At 41.6% G+C, this 25515-nt stretch overlaps 1 protein-coding gene across 7 annotated transcripts in view; it reads right to left on the bottom strand.

The window, feature by feature from the left end:
- Positions 1–1261: 1261 nt before the first annotated feature.
- LOC149250900 (cysteine-rich receptor-like protein kinase 42) overlaps positions 1262–25515 on the bottom strand; it is a 254373-nt gene continuing 230119 nt past the window's right edge. For 5 of the 7 annotated variants that reach the window (XM_089459266.1, XM_089459270.1, XM_089459268.1 and 2 more), the window contains 4 exons: positions 2871–3090; positions 2513–2750; positions 2125–2275; positions 1262–2026 (listed from right to left, as the gene is read on the bottom strand). In XM_089459266.1, coding sequence (XP_089315392.1) covers positions 1676–2026; positions 2125–2275; positions 2513–2750; positions 2871–3090 — 960 coding nt within the window. In that variant the 3' untranslated portion in view covers positions 1262–1675. The remainder of the gene's footprint in view (positions 2027–2124; positions 2276–2512; positions 2751–2870; positions 3091–25515) is intronic. The other 2 variants (XM_089459267.1, XM_089459272.1) reach the window with 2 other exon arrangements.

The following is a 25515-nucleotide window of genomic DNA, read 5'->3' as shown; positions in this document are numbered from 1 at the left end:
CAATATCACAGTCTCTTTTTTCCACTCGACATAAATGACATTGAGTCCAAGAGTCACATAGTAGTCCTTGCTTCATTCGTTACTAAGGGCTAGGATCCATGTCGTACTGAATAGTGCATGCACATTGTTGTTGTTTTTTTTTTTTAACTGTAACGGATATAAGTTTTATTTATTTGAAAAATATAGGAGGGGTCTTTGCCGAGGCAGCCCCAATTACAAAGTGAACATCCAACAAATTCAGCTTTTAAGTTGCATCATTTTCAAGCAATTTTATAAGTAAACTAAAGGTTGGTGTTGAGTCTACATGTGTAGCTTGTCTTGGAAATTGTTGAAGACCAATTCAAAAGATATGACAGGCCCCTCTAGCATATTAAGACTATTCATTGTGGTGGTCAATCGTAGGCTACTCTTCCACATTTTTGTGGTGCAATCTAATCCATAAAGGCTTATCTTTATAAGTAAGAGTTTCATTGGATGATTTGAATGTGTTTTTTATGCTTTTTAGGAAAATGGAATAGTGGAATTCAGACCACGTCCTCACCATAATATTTTTTTATCTCGGAAACAACGATGCCAGTTGCCAGTGAATGTTTCCGGTGTAATCTTGTTTTTAGAAGTTCTTTGTTGTGCTTTATAATATTTTATCTGTCCTTCTTTTAACATAGTTGTCATATGAATTGCAGAAATATTATTATAGGTCCCTTTAATATAGCTATCATAGGAATGGCAACATTGTTAATATATTTTTTTCATAATAATTAGTTTGGGAAGTTGAGAAGTGCTTTATAATATTTTTATCTGTCTTTCTTTTAACATAGTTTTCATATGAATTCCAGAAATATTATTATAGGTCTCTTTAATATAAATGTCAGAGGAATGGCAAAATTGTTAATATATTTTCTTCATAGTAATTGGTTTGGCAAGTTGAGGAGGCTCAACACTGAAACTTGAAAAAAAGCCTTAAAATAATATACAAAAACATGTTCACATGAACAACAATTAAATGGATAATGGGGATAACGGATAACTTGTGAAATGACATTAACTATAACTCATTATCATCCACCCTTGCTTTCAACAATGTTGATTCACATGTTTCTATTCTTCTACACACTATTATTATTTACAAAATATCCATATTCAAAATACAGAACTAATACTTTCAACGGTAACTCATTATGATCCACCCTTGCGCTCAACAATGTCCATTTAGTTATTTTTCTACACACTACTATTATTTACAAAATATCCTTACTCAGAATACAAATAACTAAAAATATCAATTGTAAATCATTATCATCCACCCTTACTTTCAACAATGTCCATTCACATGTCGTTGTTCTTCCACACTTTATGGCATACACACTTTATCATTATTCTTCCGCATTTCCACACTTTATGCCTTATGGCGTTCCCTTTGCAACATCGATGCAAATGCTAGTATACTTATTATACAAAATTGCGATAGAGGATAGAGGCCAGATGTGGGCTTTAATTTTGTCCGTAGTTACAAGAAAAAAATGCACTTAAAATATAGAATCAACCATCCATATATTTGTAGTATACATATTGCAACATATTTAATCTGTAGTATACAAATTGCGATAGAAGCCAGAGGTGGGCTTTAACTTTGTCGGCAAGATTAACAGTCAAATAGCGATCCACACGTCTTTCTTTACCTTGGTTCCTGATGTGAACTAGTCGAAATGGTGTTCATCGACGTTGAAATGTCTCGGGGGTTTGAATTGAAGACAGACATTTCAAATGCAGATGAAGTACCACTGGCACTGGCATTTGATTGTGAAGAGGTGAAATCCATGAAGGGGGGATGAGTAACTGGCGGAAGATTTGAGTCTCCGCCTGTGAGCAACGTGATAACTTTCGACATTGGAGGACGGAGTGTTGCAGAAGCCTGTGTGCAGAGGAGACCCACGTAAATAACTCGCAGTACCTCCTCATGGTAGGTTTCTGCTATGCTGCCATCGATTATGTTTGAAAGCGTGCCTGACAAATGATGATTCCAAATCTATAAAACAAATAATTACGTATAGGTGAGAATTATTAGTAACTTCATATTTATAATTAGTGACCAGAAATGAAGATATGGGATCATGAGGCCATTACCACTGTCAAAAGGCATGGAAAATCAGTTGGATGAAGTGGAGTGTTATTTTTTCTGCCACTTATGATCTCCAGAACCAACACCCCAAAACTATAGACATCGATCTTTTCTGTCATATGGCCATGAATAAGATATTCTGGAGCCATGTACCCTCTGTAAAAATAAAATAACTATAAGTAGACAAATTTATAAATAATTGTTCAGGGTTCTTTGGTGTAAGACTGCATCAAATTTTGCTTATATATTTCCTACCCTCATCCATGTAATTAAATTTAACCAAAACATCAGAACCTTCAAAATTTGACAGTCTTTCTTCAAAGAAGTATGAATGACATAAGAAATTCTTGAATGGTAAACTTTTATATAGATTTTCATTTTTCAAATCCTCACCGAGTTCCAACAATTCCTGTGCTGAGATGAGTTTGATCTTCAGCAAAGTATCTAACCAACCCAAAATCTCCTATTTTAGACTTGAAATGTTCGTCCAACAAAATATTGCTGGCTTTTATGTCTCGATGGACAATGCGCACATCTGATTCTTCGTGAAGATAAGTCAGCCCACTAGCGGTTCCTAATATAATTTCAAATCTCCTCGGCCAATCCAGCACCTTGTTCAGGCTTTTATCTGCTGCACATAGAAAATTCCATCTCAAATAACTTTATAGGGTGGCAACCAGAATGTTAAAGATTAAGAGTAATGCAGATCAATCCATTATCCATAGAGCAGACAGATTGAAGAAAAAATTACCGAACAGAAAATGATCGAGGCTCTTGTTAGGAATGTATTCGTAGACCAAGAGTCTCTGTGGGCCATCCACACTGCAACCAAGCAATTTAACGAGATTTCTGTGCTGAACACGGCTCATCAGATTGACTTCATTGAAGAACTCGTTGACCCCTTGTCCACTGTTTGGAAATAGTCTCTTCACTGCAATTTCCCGGCTCTCCCTGCCCTCTTTTAGAACTCCCTGCCAACAAATTCACCAAATCGCTGTAAACACTTTGTTCGTCTTTGTCATATTTCAAATGTGTTCTAAATAAAGCATTCTAAGAGTTTACAAGTAATTTCCCTGCCCTCCTTCCCCTGTTTTAGAACTCCCTGCCAAGAAATCCACTAAATTGCTGCAAATACTGTCTGTCTTTATCATTTTTCAAATAAAGCATTCGGCGGGTTTACAAGTATTGTCTCTGTTTATGGTTGTGGTTAGTTTCAGTAGTTGCTCATTGCCTTGTAATGGATAAGACTGTGGTTGAGGAAGTCTCAGTGCACTTGTAGATGTTGTTTGTAGAAAGATGTCAAAACAGTTCCATTGCCTGTTGGCAATCCAAGACTGTTTGTGTGCCTCTGTAAATGCACAAACATAAAATAAAATAATGGAGGATAAGTTACCTTCCCAGTACTCTTATTCTTATGTTCATGCAATTCTGATGCATTATTTTTGACACTATCAAAACTTAAGACTTTAATTCTTAGAAGATTAAAATGAATTTGAAGTTCTATGAGAGTTAATTTTGAAGTTCAGAGTCTGGTGAAAAGGTTCAATGACTAAAGTTCAACCTTTGGAAACTTAAGGTGAGAATGTTCTCCTTGGAGAAGGACCTACTCTGAATCGTAGAAGGTATATAATAATATGAACAAAGTTAACCAGAGGAGAAGATGAGATCAGCAAAACAAGTGGCTAAAGTACGGATACGGTCTTGCGTGTATATTTTTAAATTTAAGTGACAATGTCATTATTTTATGTGATCGATGACACTCTTTGAAGGATGTATTAGATCCATTGATAAATGTATATCTTTGAAGGATGTATGGAAACCATTGATAAATATGTGTAAGTCCATCAACCGGGCGAAATGCCCTCTTTAGTGAGAGGTCCCAATTATACCTCACATTATTTGAAATAGGGAACCCATCCAGATTCTGGCCTGTCAACCATCACTGATTTTGGGGGGCTATTGGTTGCAGCCTGGTTCACTGCTTAGCACTTAATCTAATATGCAAAATGCAAAACACAGAATGATTCTAATCCATATATAGAATGCAAATCTATTTCAGATCGCTAAGAACTAATAACTTAGAAGTTTGAACACTGTACCAGCTATACCTCTACTATTATCTTCAGCAAAAAGTCACTGGATAAATAATCGCAGAAATACAGTTGACCAGCTATCAATGAAGAAATGTCTTTAATTAAATGAATGGTTATAGTTTCATACTCAAGAGGCTATAGACAAACAACTGAGAGATAAGCAGAAGTAAGAATGCATTCTTAATCAGCGTAATTGACATATTAAAGAAACATTCTTACAATACTTCTAATAGCAACAAATGACAAAAGAAATTCCATAGAACAACGTCAGAATAACAGTTTTTCTCTCAATAGCTTCATCTACAATGGCTTCTCTTCATTCAATTCTCTAAAGAAATTTAGAGAAGTACAAAGAGCAAAAGCCCTTTTTCCTTTCAAACATTACATTTATAGGCCATCTAAGAGTAACTGCTTCTTGAATGCTCCCTTTTGGACCCTTTCATTCCATTCTCATGGTTATGCTTTTGAATGTGCCCTTTGGCCTTTGGTTTCCAAGATATAATCTGTTTATTTTAAGTCTCGCAAAGTTATATTCTCTTGTCAGCCTTGGAATTCTGCACTTCAAATTTCATATGCTGACTGTATATTAAAGACACGTTAAAAGATTAATTTCTCCAAGGCCACCTCATACATAATCAACCCCTGTGACATTGGTTCTATACCAATTTGCAAGGTGTTGAGGAATGAGTTAATTAAATTGATTTCTTTTGATGGAGTACATATATATTTTCTTCAACCTTAACGTAGTTATCCGAGGAGTTGTTTCTATAATGACCCTTTCCAATTTATATTGTTCTCCAAGTCCTCCATACGTTCTTCATTCCACTATTCCTGGTGCACTTGACTCTCCACGTGAGAGAAGGTAACATCCTTGAATCACTTTCCCAGCTGCTTCCCACAAGCGATGACATTTGCTAAAAGAGTTCACAATGTTATATTCCAATTTTGTACATGTTGACTTCCAATTGGCCAGGGCTACAAGGTGGCATTCGATAACTTTCTTACTCATCCTTGAGATGTCTATAGGGGCTTTTGTTTCTTCTTGCGACTTCAGGTCAATCCTAAAAACGGAATATGGCTTCTTGTAATGGATTGCATTACAAGCACATCTATTATTTCTAGGGAATTAGTTCTTGTAGGCCGACTGATGCTTCTCCACCTGTATGCTCTGTTTCTAAATTCTATTCTCTGATCCTCCTCTCTTTTCCTTTTCTTTTCATTTTTTGCCTCGTCATATTTGCTCACACTTTTTGTTGGGTCCTTCGTTTGAAAATCGAGTTTTGACCAGTTGACCACATTTTGCCCGGAAATGACCGAGGGGTAGTCGCGGAGGAGATAGTTGGAGTAGAGGAAGGAACCCGACAAAGACCAGCAGTTGCGGAAGGATGGCCAGAGGAATCTAAACTCAACCAAGAAACAACCGAGCAACAGAGACAGTCGAGCAAAGAAGAGAGCTGACAGCCGAGGAACCAAGAAATCGTCGAGCAACAAAGGCAGCCGAGAGGGAAAGAGGTGGAGCATCCAAGAGAGAAGTGGTAGTTCAAGCAAGCGGGAGACTTAAGAAGGGCAAGGAGAAAGTTGAGAAGGAGAGGACATATGATAGGAACAAGAATGTTGTTGCGGAGCCGTTTGAGCCCGCTCTATATCTTGTTGCCTTGATCATATGTTGTTCTGTTATGTTGACGATTGTCCTATCTAGAGGGCCTTCAAGGCTGATGTAATGTTATATTGTTGTGGTGTTAATGGAAGGAATGGTTACAAGGATATTTGAGCAATCTGTGTATGATTCTTTGTGGCTTTCTAAAAAAAAATTAATATGCATGCATTTGTTTGATATTTCTTCTTTGCATATACTAGTTGATTAGGCTTGGATCCCAATTGTTATACTTTTGAGCTATTGTCATTGTTAGTCCCTTGGGTTTTATCCTGACCCCTGATTCCAGTCCCTCAACTAAGGTTACGACATGCCTCGGGTGAGACACCTTATTCGTCTTGGATAAGGTGAAAATGTCGGCGTGGTGCTAGAATACAACAAAGCCTTTGTTGGCCCATGTGCCTGAACCCTAGGTCTCAATCCATCTGTTATTTTTTCGCCAACAAATGGTTTCGATGCCGGGACCCGAAAATTTCCAAAGAGGTATAGAATATGATGTCGAGGATATTTAAGGAGGATCTTAAAGATTAGTGGCATGAACAAGTAGAATGGTTTGCTTCTCAACAAGCTCAACTCCGCCGACGATGTATGAAGCAGTTGAAAGAAGAGATCTTGTACGCGGAGGATGCAAGTGATAAATACGAGATCTTCTAGTGCAAGTTCCCAAAGGAGCTCTACAACTGGTTGCAGAGACTGCAAATAAAGGGAAAGATCAACGGACAGAGTTGATCTCAATGTACCTAGACTCAAGTAGATCTAGTTGAGTTGCATCGGCTTGACATTGATCTGACGCGAGTTGTAGATTTCTGGGTGCAAACCACATTAGAGGGATATATTATTGAGTTTGCTGCAGAGGGTCATCAGTGCTTTTCTAAGGTTGAGGTCGTGTTTAAGTCAGGGTTGCGGGGAAGACTGTTGAGGGAAGTTCCGCTTTGGGTTAATGTTTTGATGGTGGAAGAGAACTTGTTAGTGTTCCAAAACCCTTCAATGGCAGCTTAAAAGCCCAGTACTGGGGGGAGGACCTAAGGGGAGGGATGCTACATGAATGGGAGCAATGAAAATATTGAAGAAATGGACGCGGATGACTTCCGAAGGACCAGAGATTTGAGGGCACAGAGAAGATCGCAGATAGCTGAGGAATGGCGGGAAAGAGCTCTACAGGAGATTGATAAAAGATGGAGGGGACTACACTAAGCAGGAGTGGTGTTGAGCAGTCCAAAAGATTGGGAAAGAGAAGGAAGTTGACTGAAGTTGCAGGGCAACGAAGACAGTGTTAGGATAAAGATTGGTTCCATAGGAGGAGCTGAGACAACTATAGTGACAAATGATCAGAAGAACAGTAAAGACTCCGCTATGCCAGCAGAAATGGGAATGCCAGATGAAATGGGCTGCACATGCCTTGAGGAAGGCCCAGGAAATGATATGCACTTTACCATGAGAAGATTATTTTTCGAGAATGATGTGTCATCTAAAAGTCGTGATTGGTTGCCCAATAGTTCAAGTAGTCCCTCCCCCAACCTTCCCCTGGTACTTTATCGCAACCTTGACCAATTTTTATCCAAGTTAATTAAAGTTATAAAGGTTCATATGTGCACGCAACCTACAATGTTGGTATCATTAGCAAGAAGAGTAGTAACAATAGTACAGGTATCCAAGGATCATCCCAACCCGATTCTCAAGGATTTATACTTATTCCGCAAGTTCAATCGGCCATGGCAGGATCCTTTACCCGATATCCTGAGTTCTCTGTTAGGGGAATGAAGATGTAGAGCAACATTGGTACCTATGTGAAGCTACCTGGAGGGCTCGCTAGACTCCATATGCTACGAAGTTGATTGAATTCCAGACCACGCTTCGGGAAAGAGCATTGAGATGCTTTATTAAATGCTCTGCATTGCAACAAAAATCCAATGGTAGATGAAGTCAAACAAGCATTTATTCAAGAGTTTAATCTCCTCAGACTAACCAGCAGGGGTTGTCTGAGTTATGGGAAATCAAGCAACGAGAAGGAGAGACTACCTGGGAGCTAATGCAGAGATTCAAAGATGCAATTGGTAAGTTGAGCTACCTGATCGACCCTAACCATCAACGGGATTGGTTCATTAAAGCATTGCTACCGCTTACTCACACGTTGTTGACTCAGCAACAAATTGATACTCTACAAGACGCTTTGAAGCAAGCAACTCGAATTTAGGCTATAGTTGGATACCCACATGAACACCGGGGAGGGGTAGCTTCCCATGACCCCCCTATTTTGGGATTGCAACATCATATCGCGGATCTGACAGAGAAGCTAAGGGACCTACAACCAGTGCGACCTGCGCGACCGCATGTATGGTGTACCAATTGCCTCATTGAGGGGCATCACAACACAAAGTGCCCAAGGTTGTGAGGCTCGAAGACTTCCTCCGTGTTGGCGGGGATATCCACATCTTTACCCGCTGCTAGAGTTGCGCAGATTGGTACGCAAGGTAGCTATACAGGACACACTCAGTTCCATGTGTTTCCAAACCAGCAGGGTGTGGCACCAACTAAGTATTGTGAGATATGCAGAACATATGGACATCTCCCTCACCTCTGTCCAATCCTACAAAAGTATTCCAATATTCCAAACAACACTTTTTGTGAATTTTTTGGCTCACCAATGCACCACACGGATCAGTGTAGAGAACTAGATGCCTTAGCAGATCGATTCGATCGGTCTGCTTATTGGATTAATGAGACCCCTCAAGGATGAGGAGGTGGAGGAACAAGGGGAGGAAGAATAGGAGGCAGAGGTCTGATCCGTTGCTACAACTGTGATCAGGAGGGTCATGTTGCAAGAGATTGCTCTTTCCCAAGAAGACCTTGGTGCTCCCAGTGCAAGGTCAACACACATGCAACGAAAAATTGTCTAGAGCTGATTCCCAGGTGGTAAGAGCGCAACCACCAGAGGGGATCAAATTTAATTAATGTTGAACAAAGGATGCATGAGACAACTCCCCTCTCAAACATTAATATAGTCACCTGGGGGGGGAAATAGACCACAACCGACTGGGGAACAGATAAACAACCAAAAGGTATAAGGTCGGCCTCACCGAAGCGTTCACACAATCATGATCAACAGAAGCAGTACTATAAGGAAGCTATCGAGACTTTTAATAAATTGACTCTGAATGGGGAGTCCTAGGGATGACAGCCAGGGGTTTCAAAACCCAAGAGCTCAGACTTACCTCAACTCTATAATCAACCCATAACGAAATGGTTCAAGCTATTTCTACAGATCATGAATGATGACCAAATGCTTGGCAATTGCGAAAAAACCTTAAAATGGTTGTTAAGGATGGGGTGGTGGAAGAAGGATTCATCTTTGCTAATTTCCCTGAGAGACACTCCCGAAGGGTGCGCATGAACAAGAAGAGAACAAGGAATTCCGGATCAATGCTCAAATTGCAAGGTTTCAAATTAAAGATACAATGTTAGACATGGGATCAAATGTGAATATACTACCACGGAAGACTTGGGAAGCCTTGGGTAGGCCTACGTTGGCTTTCTCTCCGATTCAGCTACTTATGGCGAATCAATATTGTATACTCCCGGTTGGAAGTTTAGAAGAAGTAGAAGTTGACATAGCAGGGGTGAATACCTATGCTGATTTTGAAGTAATAGACATCATGGGGGGCAAAGACCCTTACCCAGCTTTGCTTGGAATAGATTGGGCCTTTGAGAACTATGTGATAATTGATCTAAAGAAGGAGATGGTGACCTTTGAAGTAGAAGAGACTAGAGTGATCCAACCCCTAGACCCTTACTAAGGGCCAAGATTTACTGAATTAACAGATGACAGAGAAGCACCTGATTTGTTGGATCAACTATACCGGTTGATAGCAAGGAGAAGAGAGGATTACATCATCCCAACATCAGGTGGATTGGTCAGTTGGAGGAGCGTCCAAAGCTCGGAAGTTGGATCCAAGGCTGCATGGGAAGATTGGCAGCAGGGAAGACACGAGATCAATTCTAGGCGTTGTGCTACAATCCATCAAATCAACTGGGTTGGTACTGAGGTACGGGAATTTCTTGTTAATGATTTTCTTAATGAAGTTGATGCAACCGTTCTTGAGGAACACAAACTACCTTTATTAGATGTCGATTTGCAAGCAACACCGACAAGGTGGTGGGGTTCTCACGGCATCCATCTCTGTGAATGGCAGGAAATTAAGACAACAATGAGAGTTAGATTTGAGCTTTTGGAGAATTCTCTGCAGAATTTGCTTAAGTACCGGGGGAACTCTGACCCTCGACAACATCTACAAGCTTGTGAGGCTAGGTGGACCTGCGAAGGGCTTCTAGAATACTTGTGGGTACACTGCTTTGTACACACCTTGGGAACAATTCTGAAGGCATGGTATGTAAGGGTAGAGAGAAAGAGACAGACCGACGATTTGGAATTGCATAACAACCCAGTGTATCAGTGACTTTTTCTTCACAGATATTGATGAGAGAATGACCACTGCGCTGCACGTTGTTAGAAGAGTTTTGCTCACCACGGGACAACTAGTGGAGGGATGTATAGACCAGAACACTCTTGAGCACATATATGAATCCAAGTTCCATGAAGTCGTAGCTTGCGGAAAGGTAGACCAAGAGCCTGAGGAAGATGACTTGGAGGAGTTAAGGCATCTAACATTCAAAGAGACTGAAGGAGAACGCGATGTTGAAGACGGACCTGTGACCAATGGTCGGCAGTTGCCGACTCTGAAGTTGCAGAAACATAACATTGGCACTGAAGAAAAGTTGAAGCTAGGCTCTATTGGATATTACTGGGATGAGCAGAGTACCGAGGATATATTTGATCTTCTACGAGAATATGAAGACTTGTTCCCTTCATCAGTTTCAGAGCTAAAATAAATTAAGGGGGAGCTAGGAGAGATGAAGATTGTATTTAAACCTAATGTAAAACCATTAAAACATCGGTTGTATAGGCTAAACCCAAGGATCAAAGAAAAGGTGAAAAAGGAGATATGGTAGCAAGGCTTATTTTCCTAGTAGACGAGGCTGAGTGGGTCAACCCAAATGTAATACAAAACAAAAAAGAGGCTGAAGAAATCTGGGTTTGCGTGGATTATCGAAGTTTAAGCAATGTTTGTGTTCATGATCCTTTCCCCAACCCCTTCAATGACGAAGTACTAGACAATGTGGCGGGGAATGAAGCCTACTCTTTCATAGATGGATTTTCTGGATACCATCAAGTCCGGATTGTAGAAGAAGACAAGAAGAAAACTACATTCACTACTGAGTGGGGATCTTATGCATATCATGTCATGTCGTTTGGACTCAAGAATGCACTAGCGGTATTCTCAAGGATTGTAATTGTTGCTTTCAGAGATTATATTCGCCTATTTCTAGAAGTTTACATGGATGATTGGACCATCTATAGTCTAATGAAGAAGAATTCTAGTTTTCTCTTAGTGATGTTTGATCGATGTAGGCAACTGCAGATTTCTTTGAACCTGAAAAAGTGCATATTCGTCATCCCCTTCGGAACACTTCTGGGTCATATTGTTTGCAAAGAGGGAGTATGTGTTGATCCCGCTAAGGTCACAGCGATCCCAAACATGACCCTACCAAAAAGTGTTTGACAGTTGAGATCCACCCTTGGTCACACAGGATACTACAGGAGGTTCATCCGCAACTATGCCTTGATCACCGCTCCCCTAGAAAAGTTGTTGAAGAAAGCTGAAAGGTTCGAGTGGACAGATGATTGTGAAGTTGCTTTCAACGTGCTAAAAGAAAAACTGGCGAGTGCGCCGATTCAGGGTTATCTCGATTGGAATGAGCAATTCCATGTTCACATTGATGCATCGGGTATTGATTTGGGGGTTGTCCTAGCTCAGCTCGAGGAAGGAAACCTTGATCACCCTATCTATTTTGCTAGCAAGAAATTATCCATAGCAGAAAAGAATTATACCACAACTGAACGTGAAGTGCTTGCGATGGTATATTCATTATAGAAGTTCTGACACTATCTTTTGGGGGGGCCGTTCAATTTTTTCACCGATCATTCTGCCTGAAATATTTAGTGAACAAGTCTGTACTTGAAGTAAGGATTTGTTGATGGTTGTTATTATTTCAGGAATTCACATTTGAAGTGATCGTTAAACCTGAAAGACTGAACGTGGGCCCGCATCATCTTGGCTAGAGTCAGGAGAAGTTGGAGGGCCATTAGATGATCAGTTGTCAGATGTTGATTTATTCCGAGTTGAAGCCATACCAGACTATCTGGAGGACATTGCAGCATTTCTCGCCACTGGTAGGTGCTCGGAGGAATACACAACTACACAGTGAAGCACTAAAGACACATGGTGGTTAACTCTACAAATTACCATTTGATCGCGGGACAACTTTCCAAGTTGGGCCTTGACTAGCTCTTGCGGAGGTGTGCCCTAGACCATGAGAGACCAGATATATTATGGGAATGTCATTCAAGAGTTGTGGATGGTCACATCGGAGGGAAGGCCACCACAAGGAAGGTATTGCAAGCGAGACTCTTGTGGCCAACACTTTTTAGGGATGCGAAGGAATATGCGAAGCACTGTGATGTTTGTTAGAGGACGGGGTGTTATCACCCCAAGAAACTCTCCTAGGTTGTAGCTCGGAGATGCTCAGGAACATTACAAACTCAACTTATTGTTGCAAATGGATGAATCGAAGAGATGATGCTTGTTCAAGCCGGATAACCACTTCTAATTTGCTTGACTCCAGACATGCGTGAACACCCCCAGACTACAAGGCTTTAGACCAATGTTGTTAAAAGCGCGAGCGGGATTAAATCGGCGCCGGGAATGAAGCGGAAAAAATCGGAAAAAGCGGAAAAAAGCGGGAAAAAGCGGGAAAAAAGCGTTTGGTACAAAAATATTCATTTTTTTTTTAATTTTCATTATAAATTGCGCTGCCAGGGACCCCCGAGTTTTTTTACAAAAAAAGCGCGCTTTTTTCGAAAAAAGCGGCAAAAAAAATTTTAGGCGCTTTTTTCCCATAAAAAGTGCGATTAAATCGACTTAGGGAAAAAAGCGCGCTTTTTTCATCGCGCTTTTAACAACACTGCTTTAGACCACCAATTACTCGCAATTTAAGGATTGGGTGAATATGGAGAATACTGACCACACCAGCAGATGCACAAGACCATGTGATGGCCGGCTGCGACCAGTAAGGAAGTCTGTAAATCTAATTCCCTAACACACAGACAGGATGACAACTCTCTAGCATTAGGTGAAAAGAAACCTGAATAACTCATTCACTGATACATACAAAACTTTAACACAGAGGTAAGATGACAACTCCTCAATTGCTAAATATCAAGAGCTTAGAAATACGGTATATCAGGCACAACTTAGAACAGAATGAGAATGAAAAGTGAGCAATTAACAGCAAAAGAAGCTTGCATTAGCTGAAAATGAAGACGAGACGCTGCAAATATCAAAATAGTCACAGTCTCCAGAAGTTGAACCTTACATCAAAATAACAACCATCCCCCTGATTACATCTTGCTTCTAGGTATATATAGAGTTTCATTACAAAGGCACTCGGCCACTCTAAGTATGGAGGGGTCATAATTGACCACCAACTGCTTTAACTGCCTGATGGAGTCTGAGTGTGATTGCTTGCTGTAGTGGATAAATTTGATCTTCTCTGGTGCTCTGCTGTCCTCTCAGGTGGCTGGAGTACTGTATGGGATGAAGTCCCATAACTTTTAAATGCGGTTATCTACTCGAGCTCTGTCCTTTTCCTTCTTGTCCATACCATCTGTTGAATGTGGTTGTTGAGGAGGAAATGCGCCTGGTACTGAACACTGGTCACCTTCGTCCTTCGGGCACGGAGTGGACAGGGACATGGACTGCATGGCGAACAGACAGGTTGGATGTAGGATGAGGATCAGCGGTCGGATTGAGCGGATGGATGGCGGATATGGCTTGGCGGGGACCATCAGGAAAAGCGGGGCGGAATGAACGTGGGCCATTGGATCTCGGGCGGACAGATCCAATGGCTATCGAACGGAGGAAACGCGCGGGGGTTAACGGGCAGGAATGTGGGACCGGGGGTAAGCGGTATTGCTCGCACCAACGTTGGGGGTTGGGCGGTAAACGTACAATGGTGTGCGATACCACTCAGAGTGCGACGCGTGGTGGCAGGGAAAGGATGAAACCACTTTTCATCGCGTGTTATCATCCTAGCGGTTCGAAGGCGCGGGGAGAGCGATTGTCGTCCGATCACAGCGAAGATGATCGGACGGCGAGGAAACGGTCGTGCAAGTTACTGCGACAGGAGCCGTTAGATCGGGGTTACGGAGATCAACGACCACAACTAAAAAGCGACAATGGGTTACGGAGGCGCGAGGTCATGCGAACATGGTTGTATGGGGGTTTAGGTTTTAGCGCTCGGGCTTAAGAGCAAAAAGTTCTTTATATGATTTTTAACAATGAGCCCAGGAAATGGAGGTGAAAGGAGGATAAGTGGGGTGAAGGAGAGGGTGAGAATGACCGGTATAGGCCTCCTTTGAGCAAAACCAAGGACTGAGCTTACTTTTGCTCCTCGAGTATCAGCAATATGTAGCAGAGCTAACACTGGCTCCTTCTGGGGATGAGATCCTCCCTGTGAGGTCTCAAGAACTGCAGACCATTGCCTTTCCTGTGAAAAACAAATTAGAAATATTTCCTAATGTTCCATTGGGCATGGAGTCTAACTGAGTCTACACTAAAACTGATAAAACATCATATTTACAACTTTAATGCCTGAAAACCTTAGACAACATAAATTTTCAAAAATCGGCCATTAACTGGGCCATCAAAAACTGCCTTCCCTTCCATACTTTGCAGTATGAAGGTATTGTTCCCTTGGATCTGAGAAATGATAAAAGGCCCTGTCCAAAAAGCATCAAACTTCCCATGGTTGCCTCTCTTCTCTTTCAGTGCATCCCACTTTAGAACCAAGTCTCCCACCTGAAAATTATTTATTTTTACCCTCTTGTCAAAAGCTTCCTTGATTCTCTTTTGATGTGCTGCAGACTTCTCCACCAGTTGTTCTCTGATTTGATGTACCTCTGCTAAATTAGTGATCCTTTTTGCCATGTCTTCTTCTTCACTCTGCTCTTCTTGCAAGAACTTTGCCACAAGGAGGGTTAACTGAATTGGGAATACAGCCTCAGTGCCATATACCAGCTTGAATGGAGAATTCCCTATGTATTTCTTGGTGGTTACTCTGTCAGCCCATAGTACATACTTGATCTTAGAATCCCAATTCTTTTTGTTGTCTTCCAACAGTTTCTTAATTATCCTTAGCAAGCTCTTGTTGGAAGATTCTGCTAGACCATTTCCTTGAGGGTAGTATGAGGTGGAATGAACTAGCTGAATGCCCATTGAGTCACACATGTCCACCAATTCTTTTGCCCTGAAGGTTGCTGCATTGTTTGTAACTAGTTTATGAGGACAGCCAAACCTAGTGAAAATATTTTCATTCAAGAACGTCATGACCACATGGTGATCAGCCTTTCTGGTAGGGATTGCTTCAATCCACTTAGTGAAGTAATCAGTGGCTATTAATATCCATCTGTGCTGGCCACTGGAATGTGGATTAATTTCTCCAATGAAATCCAAGCCCCACTGCTGAAAAGGGCCACTAGCATGTATGGGTTTTAAGGGCAGGGACTTCAATTGCTGCTTCCCTTCAAATCTTTGGCACCTGTCACATGATTTAACAAATGAAAAGACATTAGAAAACAAGGTGGGCCAATAGTACCCAGCTCTGAGGATCTTATGAGCTGTAGTTTTCCAATAATGATGTCCCCCACATATGCTGGAATGAAACTGTTGCATCACTTCCATGGATTGTTCTTTGTCCAGACACCTCAAGAGAATTCCAGAGGGGTCCCTCGAGTAGAGCAGATTTTTATGAATACAATATTTAGCTGCCCTGAGCTTAATAGTTCTGGCCTGGCTTGAACTAAGGCCTGGAGGAATTTTTAGCTTCAACAAAAATTGAGCTGTCGCAGAGTACCAATCACAAGAAGCTAAATTTTCTGCCAATGGCTGATTTTTCCCTGGTTCAGCTGTTTCTTCCTCTGTCTGACCATTCTCTGAAATCTTGCTCATGAGATTTATGTCCAGCGTTCTGCAATTTTCTTCTGCCATCAGTCTGGCAAGGCCCTGACCTTTGACAAGCGTAGTGGGCTTCAATTCTATGTTAAATTTGATCAATTTTGCAATCCATTTAGCCATTCTTCCATCAACACCAGGCTGCATTAGAACATCTTTTATTGAAGCAGAGGGCACATATGCAATTATCTTGGAATGCAGAATGTAAATCCTGAAGGCTTTCAAAGATTTTATAAGAGCATATGCTTGTTTTTCAATGATATCATACCTCAGCTCAGTATCCCTTAAATTTTTGTTGAAAAATGCCACTGGATGCTCTGAATCTTCCTCATCCGCTTGCATTAAGACTGCTGCAAGGGTGTCATCAGAGGCAAATGAAAATATATGGAACTCCTTGCTGTAATCTGGACTAATTAAAGTAGGAGCTTCCATAATAGCCCTTTTGATGGATTCAAAATATTTTCTTGATGCATCGGTCCACTTGACTTCTGACCCCTTTTTCAACATGGAGGTAATGTGTTTTACAAGTTCTGCAAAATTAGGAATAAACCTCCTTACAAAATTTATCTTGCCCAAAAAGGACTGGATATCCTTCTTTGACCTCGGGATAGACAAAGTCTGTATTTCTCTCACTCTTTCTGGGTCAATTTTGACACCTGCAGCAGAAACAACATGTCCTAACAGCTTGCCCTCTTCTAAAGCAAACTGTGACTTTTTAGGATTGACTGAAATCCCAAACCTTCTGCACTTCAGGAACACTTTCTTCAAATGCTGCAAATGGTCTTGATGGCTGCTGGAGTACACTGTTATATCATCAAGGTAGATAAGGACAAACTTATCCTTCTCTCCCACAAATGCTATATCCATAGCTCTCTGAAAGGTGGCTCCAGCATTCATCAACCCAAAAGGCATCTTGGAATACATAAAAGTGCCCCAAGGAGTGGTGAATGCAGTCTTTTCTTGGTCATCTGGATGTACAGCAACCTGATTATACCCTGAAAATCCATCCAGGAAAGACATTACTTTGGCCCCTGAGACCTTCTGCAGCAAATGCTCCATCTTGGGTAGAGGATAATTGTCTTTCTTAGAACATTTGTTTAAGTTTCTGAAATCAACACAGAGCCTGATTTCTCCACTTTTCTTCCTCACCACTACCAAATTGGCTACCCATTTGGAATACCTAAGAGAGACTATGATTTTGGCAGCCAGTAACTTCTTGATTTCTTTTTCAATCAACGGGAGGAGCAAAGGATTTATTGGTCTCAATTTCTGCTTGAAAGGAATGGTGTCTTTCTCCAAAGGGATTTTGTGCTGGATGATCTTTTTGTCATATGTTTTCAGGTCACTATATTCCCAGGCAAAGACATCAGCAAATTGCTTCATTAGATTGCAGTATTCAGAACTCTGGGCAACAGACAAATGAGTGGACAGATTTATATATCTTGGTTGTTCTGGACTCCCTATATTATGCCTATGGACTGCGGATTGGTCTTCTTTTTGGGCAGCCTTATAAGGCACATCATTATGGTCAAACAACTTTCCTAAAGGGACTAGGCCTTTAGGTATGTGATTGCTGGGCAGTTGGGTAATGCTATCTTTGCTAATTTTGTTCTTTAGCTGGGATTGGGGGCTTTCCTCCAAGGCTTCATTCTCTTGATCAATTTGCATTTCAGAGAATTCATCAATGACTTGAAGAAATCTATTTATCTCATCATCATCCTCAAAAACTTTCCAATGTTGGACATTATCAGGCAAGGATGGCCTATACTTCATTTGAACTTCATAAACTAGTCTGGGAGGCATGGGAGGAATAAACATGCTAGCAGACATAGCAAGGGAATCAACAAGCTGATTTCTGACTCTAGGGATATATGAGATACAAAAACTATCAAAAGAATCTTTGAGTCTCCATACCTCATCTCTATATGTTTTCAGCATTCGGTGCTTTGCTTGAAATGTTTTGTTCACTTGCTGAATGATAAGATCGGCATCTCCAAACACCTTTATGTTTCTGATTCCTCTGTCTTTAGCTGCATTAAGGCCCAATATTAGAGCCTCATACTCTGCTATATTGTTGGTGACTTGGAAAGCCAGCTTAAAAGACAGATGTGTGCTTTCTTGTTCTGGAGATATCAGCACCACCCCTACTCCTGCAGTCTCCCTCAAACATGCTCCATCAAAGAACATTTCCCAAACTTGACTTCCTTGCTCTCCCTTGGCCTGGACTACTGGTTTCTTGAACTGTGATGAGGCCTTTTGGGATTCTTCAATTTGGGGGATACATGCTCCAAAATCAGTGTCCACAGCATAAATGGGATGGTTAGAAGGATTCTTCTCATCACTAATGATGTAGGCCAGTTGTGCTTCTCTGTACAATCTCCTGCTCTCCCCTCCAAAGACTGGGACAGTGGCATAAGATAAATCACTTTGTAATGTCCCACCTAGTCTCTTAATCCATCCTCTAGACAGCAACATGCCAAACTTGGGAGGGACATCTGCTACCACAATATCCATAATCATGCTCTTCATGGGCAACTGAGTTAGGGTCATGGCTAGGTCTTTGATTAATCCTACGCATTTTACCTTTCTTGAATCAAATGAGAATAAGTCATGATATGGTCTAGTGATATCAAGGCCTAACTCTTCCATGACAGCCTTTGGCATCAAATTGTGGCTAGCCCCTGTGTCTAGCAAGCAATTGGGGAGGACTTTGTCATGAATGGTCAAGGAGACATAAAATGATGGGGAGCTATTATCAGCAGGTTCAGTCATTGGGCTAAGCACAACTGCAGGCTTATCATCTTGCAAATTGACGTAGTCAATGGGGTTTAGTGAGGCTTTTAGCTCAAGAGCATCAAGGATAGGCTTTCTAAAAACTTCACTCTTTACAAGTTCTATCAGAGGTACGGATATTTTTAACTTCTGGACTTCTAATTCAAAACTAAAAAGGGAAGGAGACTTATCAAGACCTCTTACCTCTTGAGCTGGTGCTCTGGGGATGACAGGATCAGCTGCTGGTCTTTTCTGCCTGATATTTTGTTGCTCTGTTGGGACAGCAGCACTTTGGGCAGGATCCTCCTTGACATTTTTCCTTTTCACCTCAGATTATATCTTTGCTGCTCATCAGTCTGTAGAACAGCCTCTCTGTCCCACTCTTGACTGGTTTGGTCTTGGAGTAATGATTCTTCAAAGGTAGCTAATGTCAGGAAAGCAGCACTGCCCTTATCTTCCATGCAACAAATTTCATCCTCTTCTTCAAGTTGTTCCTCTTTCATGACTACGTTTTGGAAAGGAACCTCAACTCTTTGTTCTTCATTTGCTTCTTTACCCCTCTGGATGAGCTGCAACTGATCATTTGCTCTTCTGAATGGATTTGGATTTCTTGGAGCAAATGTGTTTGAAAGCCTTGTCTTTCCAGAGCTTTGCTCAACCTTCAGCTTGGATATCTCAGCAACCAATGACTCTATCATTTTAGTCATCTTATCTAATTTGGGTTCTGAAGATGAAGCAAAGGAAGAAGAAGCCTCGCCTCTCTGCCTCCTTCTGTCAGCATGACTTTTAAGCTTTTCTACAGCCATGATATTAGACTCCACCTCAAAGACTGCATCTTGCATTTCAGCTAGAGTGGCACATCTTCTTTCTCTTAACAGCAAGTAAAAATCAGAGTCAAAAGCGTTGGCATAAGTGAGTTTGGCAAAGGTGGGGGTAGGCTTTACTTTAGCTGGTATCTTACTATACATGCGGTTGAATATTTTATTAAAATCAGGCAATGATTCCCCATTCTCCCTCTTTAAGTTTCCAAACTCTGTATGGTAATAGAGTAGGTCTTTCTTATCCCCCCATTGTTTCAAGAATACATCGTCTAAGGCTTCAATGTCTGTTATAGACCGAGGGGTCAACTCTCTGGATCTGGACAAATACTCTCATCCACACGTCGTCTTCACTGATATCTAGGTTATTAGCATAACTATAAAAAGACTCAAGGTGTTCTTCGGCTGTTACTCCTTCTGTACCAGTGAACTTAGGCATGTATTTCTGATACTTTCCTGCAGGCATGGCATTCAAAGGAACAGGCAAGACCAGGGGTCCATACCTAGCAGCTATGATTCTTTCCATCTTTGTGGGAGCTTGCTGACCTGCCATCACTGGGATAGGTGGAGGGACACTGGTAGGCTGAATGGTAGGAGGCAATGAAATAGATGACAGACACAAAGGAGTATGATGGACTGTATGGGAGGCTTTCTTTGGACTGAGATCCAAAGGAGAACTGAATGAACAAGGAGCTTTATGAATCTTTGAAGGTATTTCTATACTAACAATGCTAGGCTCTATATCTTCAAACCGTATATTCTCAGCTATAATCTTCTCTTGCAGAGATACATAAGATTTCTTAGGCTTACTTGATCCTGATGCTCCTTTTTGTGATGTTTTCCTTTGCTTAGCAATTTTCTCAGGGTCAGGCATTGGGTCAGCTGGTGATTTCTGAGGATTTATCCGTGTATGCCTCACAAACTGAGCTAGAATTGTAATGTGGAGTCACCACTAGGTTGGTTCTCCAGTAGAGTCGCTAGATAGATGATTACAACCTGAAATGTGTCCAAACCTTGTCTATCATCAAAGCATGGAACTGTGTCGTTCTCCCAGGGAAGCTGAGCTTCAATCTCCTCTCCCCGGCAACGGCGCCAATTAATGTTATCACCCCAAGAAACTCTCCTAGGTTGTAGCTCGGAGATGCTCGGGAACATTACAAATTCAACTTATTGTTGCAAATGGATGAATGGAAGAGATGATGCTTGTTCAAGCCAGATAACCACTTCTACTTTGCTTGACTCCAAACATGCATGAACACCCCCAGACTACAAGGCTTTAGACCACCAATTACTCACAATTTAAGGATTGGGTGAATATGGAGAATACTGACCACACCAGCAGATGCACAAGACCATGTGATGGTCGGCTGCAACCAGTAAGGAAGTTTGTAAATCTAATTCCCCAACACATAGACAGGATGACAGCTCTCTGGCATTAGGTGAAAAGAAACCTGAATAACTCATTCACTGATACATACAAGACTTTAACACAGAGGTAAGATGACAACTCCTCAATTGCTAAATATCAAGAGCTCAGAAAGACAGTATATCAGGCACAACTTAGAACAGAATGAGAATGAAAAGTGAGCAACTAACAGCAAAAAAAGCTTGCATTAGCTAAAAATGAAAACGAGACGCTGCAAGTATCAAAATAGTCACAGTCTACAGAAGTTGAACCTTACATCAAAATAACAACCATCCCCCTGATTACATCTTGCTTCTGGGTATATATAGAGTTTCATTACAAAGGCACTCGACCACTCTAAGTATGGAGGGGTCATAATTGACCACCAACCGCTTTAACTGCCTGATGGAGTCTGAGTGCGATTGCTTGCTGTAGTGGATAAATTTGATCTTCTCGGGTGCTCTGCTACCCTCTGAGGTGGCTGGGGTACCGTATGAGATGAAGTCCCATAACTTTTAAATGTGGTTATCTACTCGAGCTCTGTCCTTTTCCTTCTTGAACATACCGTCTGTTGAATGCGGTTGTTGAGGAAATGCGCCTGGTACTGAACACTGGTCACCTTCGTCCTTTGGGTGCACGGAGCGGGCAGGGACGTGGACTGCATGGCGAACAGACAGGTTGGATGTAGGATGAGGATCAGCTGTCAGATTGAGCGGATGGACAGTGGATATGGCTTGGCGGGGACCATCGGGAAAAGCGGGGCGGAATGAACGTGGGTCGTTGGATCTCGGGCGGACAGATCTATCAGACAGAGGACACGCGCAGGAGTTAACGGGCAGGAACGTGGGACTGGGCGGTAAGCGATATTGCACACACCGGCATTGGGGGTTGGGCGGTAAACGTACAATGGCGTGCCATACCACTCGGAGTGCGACGGGTGGCGGCAGGGAAAGGACGAAACCACTTTTCATCACGTGTTATCGTCCTGGCGGTTCAAAGGCGCGGGGAGAGCGGTTGCCATCCGATCGCGGCGGAGATGATCGGACAGCAGGGAAACGGTCGCACAAGTTACTGCGACGGGAGTCGTTAGATCGGGGTGACGGAGATCAACGGCCACAACTAAAAAGCGACGATGGGTTACAGAGGCGCGAGGTCATGCGAACATGATTTTATGGGGGTTTAGGTTTTAGCGCTCGGGCTTAAGAGCAAAAAGTTCTTTATATGATTTTTAACAACAAGCCCGGGAAATGGAGGTGAAAGGAGGATAAGTGGGGTGAAGGAGAGGGTGAGAATGACTGGTATAGGCCTCCTTTGAGCAAAACCAAGGACCGAGCTTACTTCTGCTCCTCGAGTATCAGCAATATGTAGCAGAGCTAACACGGGGAAGCCATTACACCGAGATGAACTCCCTTTGCAGCTGGTACAAGTCATCCAAGCCTTTGAGAAATGGGCAGTCAACTTTGTGGGACCTATCAAAGCACCGGCATGACACTCACATGTCAAATACATCATTATCGCCACTGACTACCTAACCAAATGGGTTGAAGCTACAGCAGTTCAAGATTGTACCATAGATACTGTCGCCAAATTTATATCTGAGAACATCATCTCTCGATTTGGGTGCCCCTGAAGCCTCACCAGTGATCAAGGGACCCACTTCATTAATGAAATGATCTCTTCATTGCTGCAAAACTTCATGATACATCACCACAAAAGCAATCCATATCACCCTCAAGCAAATGAGATGGTGGAAGCCTTCAACAAAATCCTTGAGAGGGGACTCACAAAGATCTGCTCAGCCAACAGAGACGATTGGGATGAACGGGTGCGAACAACACTATGGGCTTATTGTACAACCGTCAAGTGCTTGCACAAGTATACACCATTTCAACTTGTGTATGGTCGGGAAGTCGTGGTACTTGTCGAGTTTATCATCCCCAACCTGTTTATTACACAGGCCACTCAGATGACAGAAGATGAATCAATTCCAAAGCGATTAGAGGAACTCTGGGAGCTGGATGAAGCTAGATTTCTGGAAAACTTCCACCAAACTATTGAAAGCAGAGGCAGAAGGCGTGGCATGACAAACACATCAAACGAAAATCCTTTACAATTGGAGGACATGTTCTGCTCTATGACAACAAGTTCTTAAAGCATCCTGGGAAGCTCAAAATGCATTGGATGGGACCATTCATAGTCGCGGAAGTGAAAGAATTAGGAGTTGTCAAGCTCGCACAGTTGGATGGAATCCTCCTGCCTGGTTGGGTGAATGGCACATGCCTGAAACCTTTCCATGACTCAAACAAATCTACACCAAGTTGAAGGTTGATCTCTGAAAGGGGATCGTAGGTAGGTAGGTAGAGTCAGTCAGTTTTCTCCTTATTTCCTTTTCCTTAGTAGTCAGTTGCGTCAGGTAATGTAGTTGGTCAATTGTTCTAGTCACATTGGTCAAAGAATCAAATTCCGTCTTAGTTGGGGAAAAAGTTAGCTCCACCACAACTGCTTGTGGTCGGGGGAGTGGCACGTGTCAACCATCATATCCATAATAATTATGCAATAATTTCCAGTGTCAGCTTGAGTTTGGGCTAAATATTTTCTGTAATATCCCTGACACACTCAATTCATCAACTCCTATGCGTTTTCCATCATCACACCATAGTTACCCATCATTTCCACCCTCCTTTTTCAGTTTTTGCGTCATTCGATTCATGTTTGGCTCCACCATCTTTATAGTTACCACAGTTGGGAGCGAGTGGGGAAAGTTAATGTCTTAATCAGTAAACCAGTCTAATAAAAAACGTCGTGTCGATATTTTCTATTTAATCTACATGGCAACGATAAGTTTCCCAAAACGAAAAGCCGAGGTGGTAGAGTTGCCCAGTCTGGAGTTTGTATCCAATTTCACTCATTCCCAGCCTAAGTTCAAGCCCGTTGTGTTCTTTGTTTACCACTGTCGCTCTATAGCAATGACGACGACTATCATCTTTGTTCCAAATGTCGGAACTAGATGCAAGGATTACAAAGCAAGAGCCTCTTTATGGCAAGTATAACAAAGCTCAACTTGTTGACAACGACCTCTCAGATTCATTCCAGTTTCTAACACTAAAGAGGGAGGTCTATACAGAGCCAGTTACCAAAGCCAACAAGAGCCAATTCGTGAAAGTTACAGAAGATTTTAGGGGCATTAGGGGAATTTTGAGGTCTAAAATGGGCCTCCTAAGAAAAATGTACAATCAAAATAAACTTTATAAGAACACATAGGTTTCAAGATGATGATGTCAACCATGGGGGATGGTTCACCATTTTTGGAGTAAAAAAATAGAAGTAAAAAAATAATAAAATAATAAAACTAACTTTTCAACTCATATTTTCAACTTATCTCCCTAAGGTTTTACTCAAATTTCGATTGGGAGTACTCGTTGGATGAAAAAATTAATTCTCCATCCAAAGAGTACACATGTTGCATACTTTCGATGGACCTTGCTACACGAAAAATGAGAAATACATGAAAAAACGGGATTGCAATCGCGTTTTTCATGTAGCATGGCCCATCGAAAGTATGCAACATGGGTACTCCTTGAATGAGGAATCAAATTATGCATCCAACGAGTGTTTCCGCTCAATATTTGAGTAAACCCATAGGGAGATATTTGAAAATATGTGTTGAAAAAATATATTTTTCTTTTTTCCTTCTAAAATTTGATGATGTAATCTAATATTACTTTATTATTTCCACTATTATTTTATAATTTCCATAGGAGGCCCATTTTAGACATCAAAACTTCCCTAATGAATACAAAAGTCAACATTGTTGAATTTGAGGAACCTTCCTATATTCAAGACGCCAGGGGTAGCCATGAAATGCACGAAGTTCCTTGTTAGCATAATGCATAACGATGGCTAGACAACAAATACCCCATCCATGTAGTGGATATTCAAAAACTCACAGACCTATCTGCTGTTGGCGCTGTCGTCTCAACTGCGTTTCAAAATTCTTCCAAGTAGGGGAAGAAAACAGGGGACGGATAGTTATTATAACCAATATGGAACAAAGTGAGGAGGCAAGGGTGCTCTGATGGAGCCAATCAATAAGCCCAACACCAAATTCGTTTGCTACATAATTGCTGGGAAGCTGATGCAACATTTTTCGAGAGGGGAATGTATGTTGAACACCATTTCAGTTGCAGAAGCTTATGTGCAAGGAACGCAGTTGAATTGGTCCAATTTCCTACTACAATAACTCTTTGATGCCTACGAGAATGTGTATAAGAGGGCCACCCACTTTATTTATGGATACCTTGTTATTACACAGGCCATGTAGAAGTGGAGCCCACTAGAGGGTCGAGAAATGGCGGTGATTACTAAAGAACAACCCCTAGCCCTGAAGTATTTGCCATGGCAGACATCTGGGGATCCTAACAGCAAGGAAATCAACGAAGCCTCCTTTGTCGCCTGGTATAAGAAGGATGTTGCAAGTCCTTGAGACCCAAATCCAACAAATTGAAGATGAATTGGCCAAGACTAACA

Source organism: Pinus tabuliformis, chromosome 7 (assembly GCF_031772625.1).
Source record: "Pinus tabuliformis cultivar Carrire ecotype Pingquan chromosome 7, CPIR1, whole genome shotgun sequence".
Taxonomy (NCBI): Eukaryota; Viridiplantae; Streptophyta; class Pinopsida; order Pinales; family Pinaceae; genus Pinus; species Pinus tabuliformis.
This window is presented reverse-complemented; position numbering and strand designations above follow the sequence as displayed.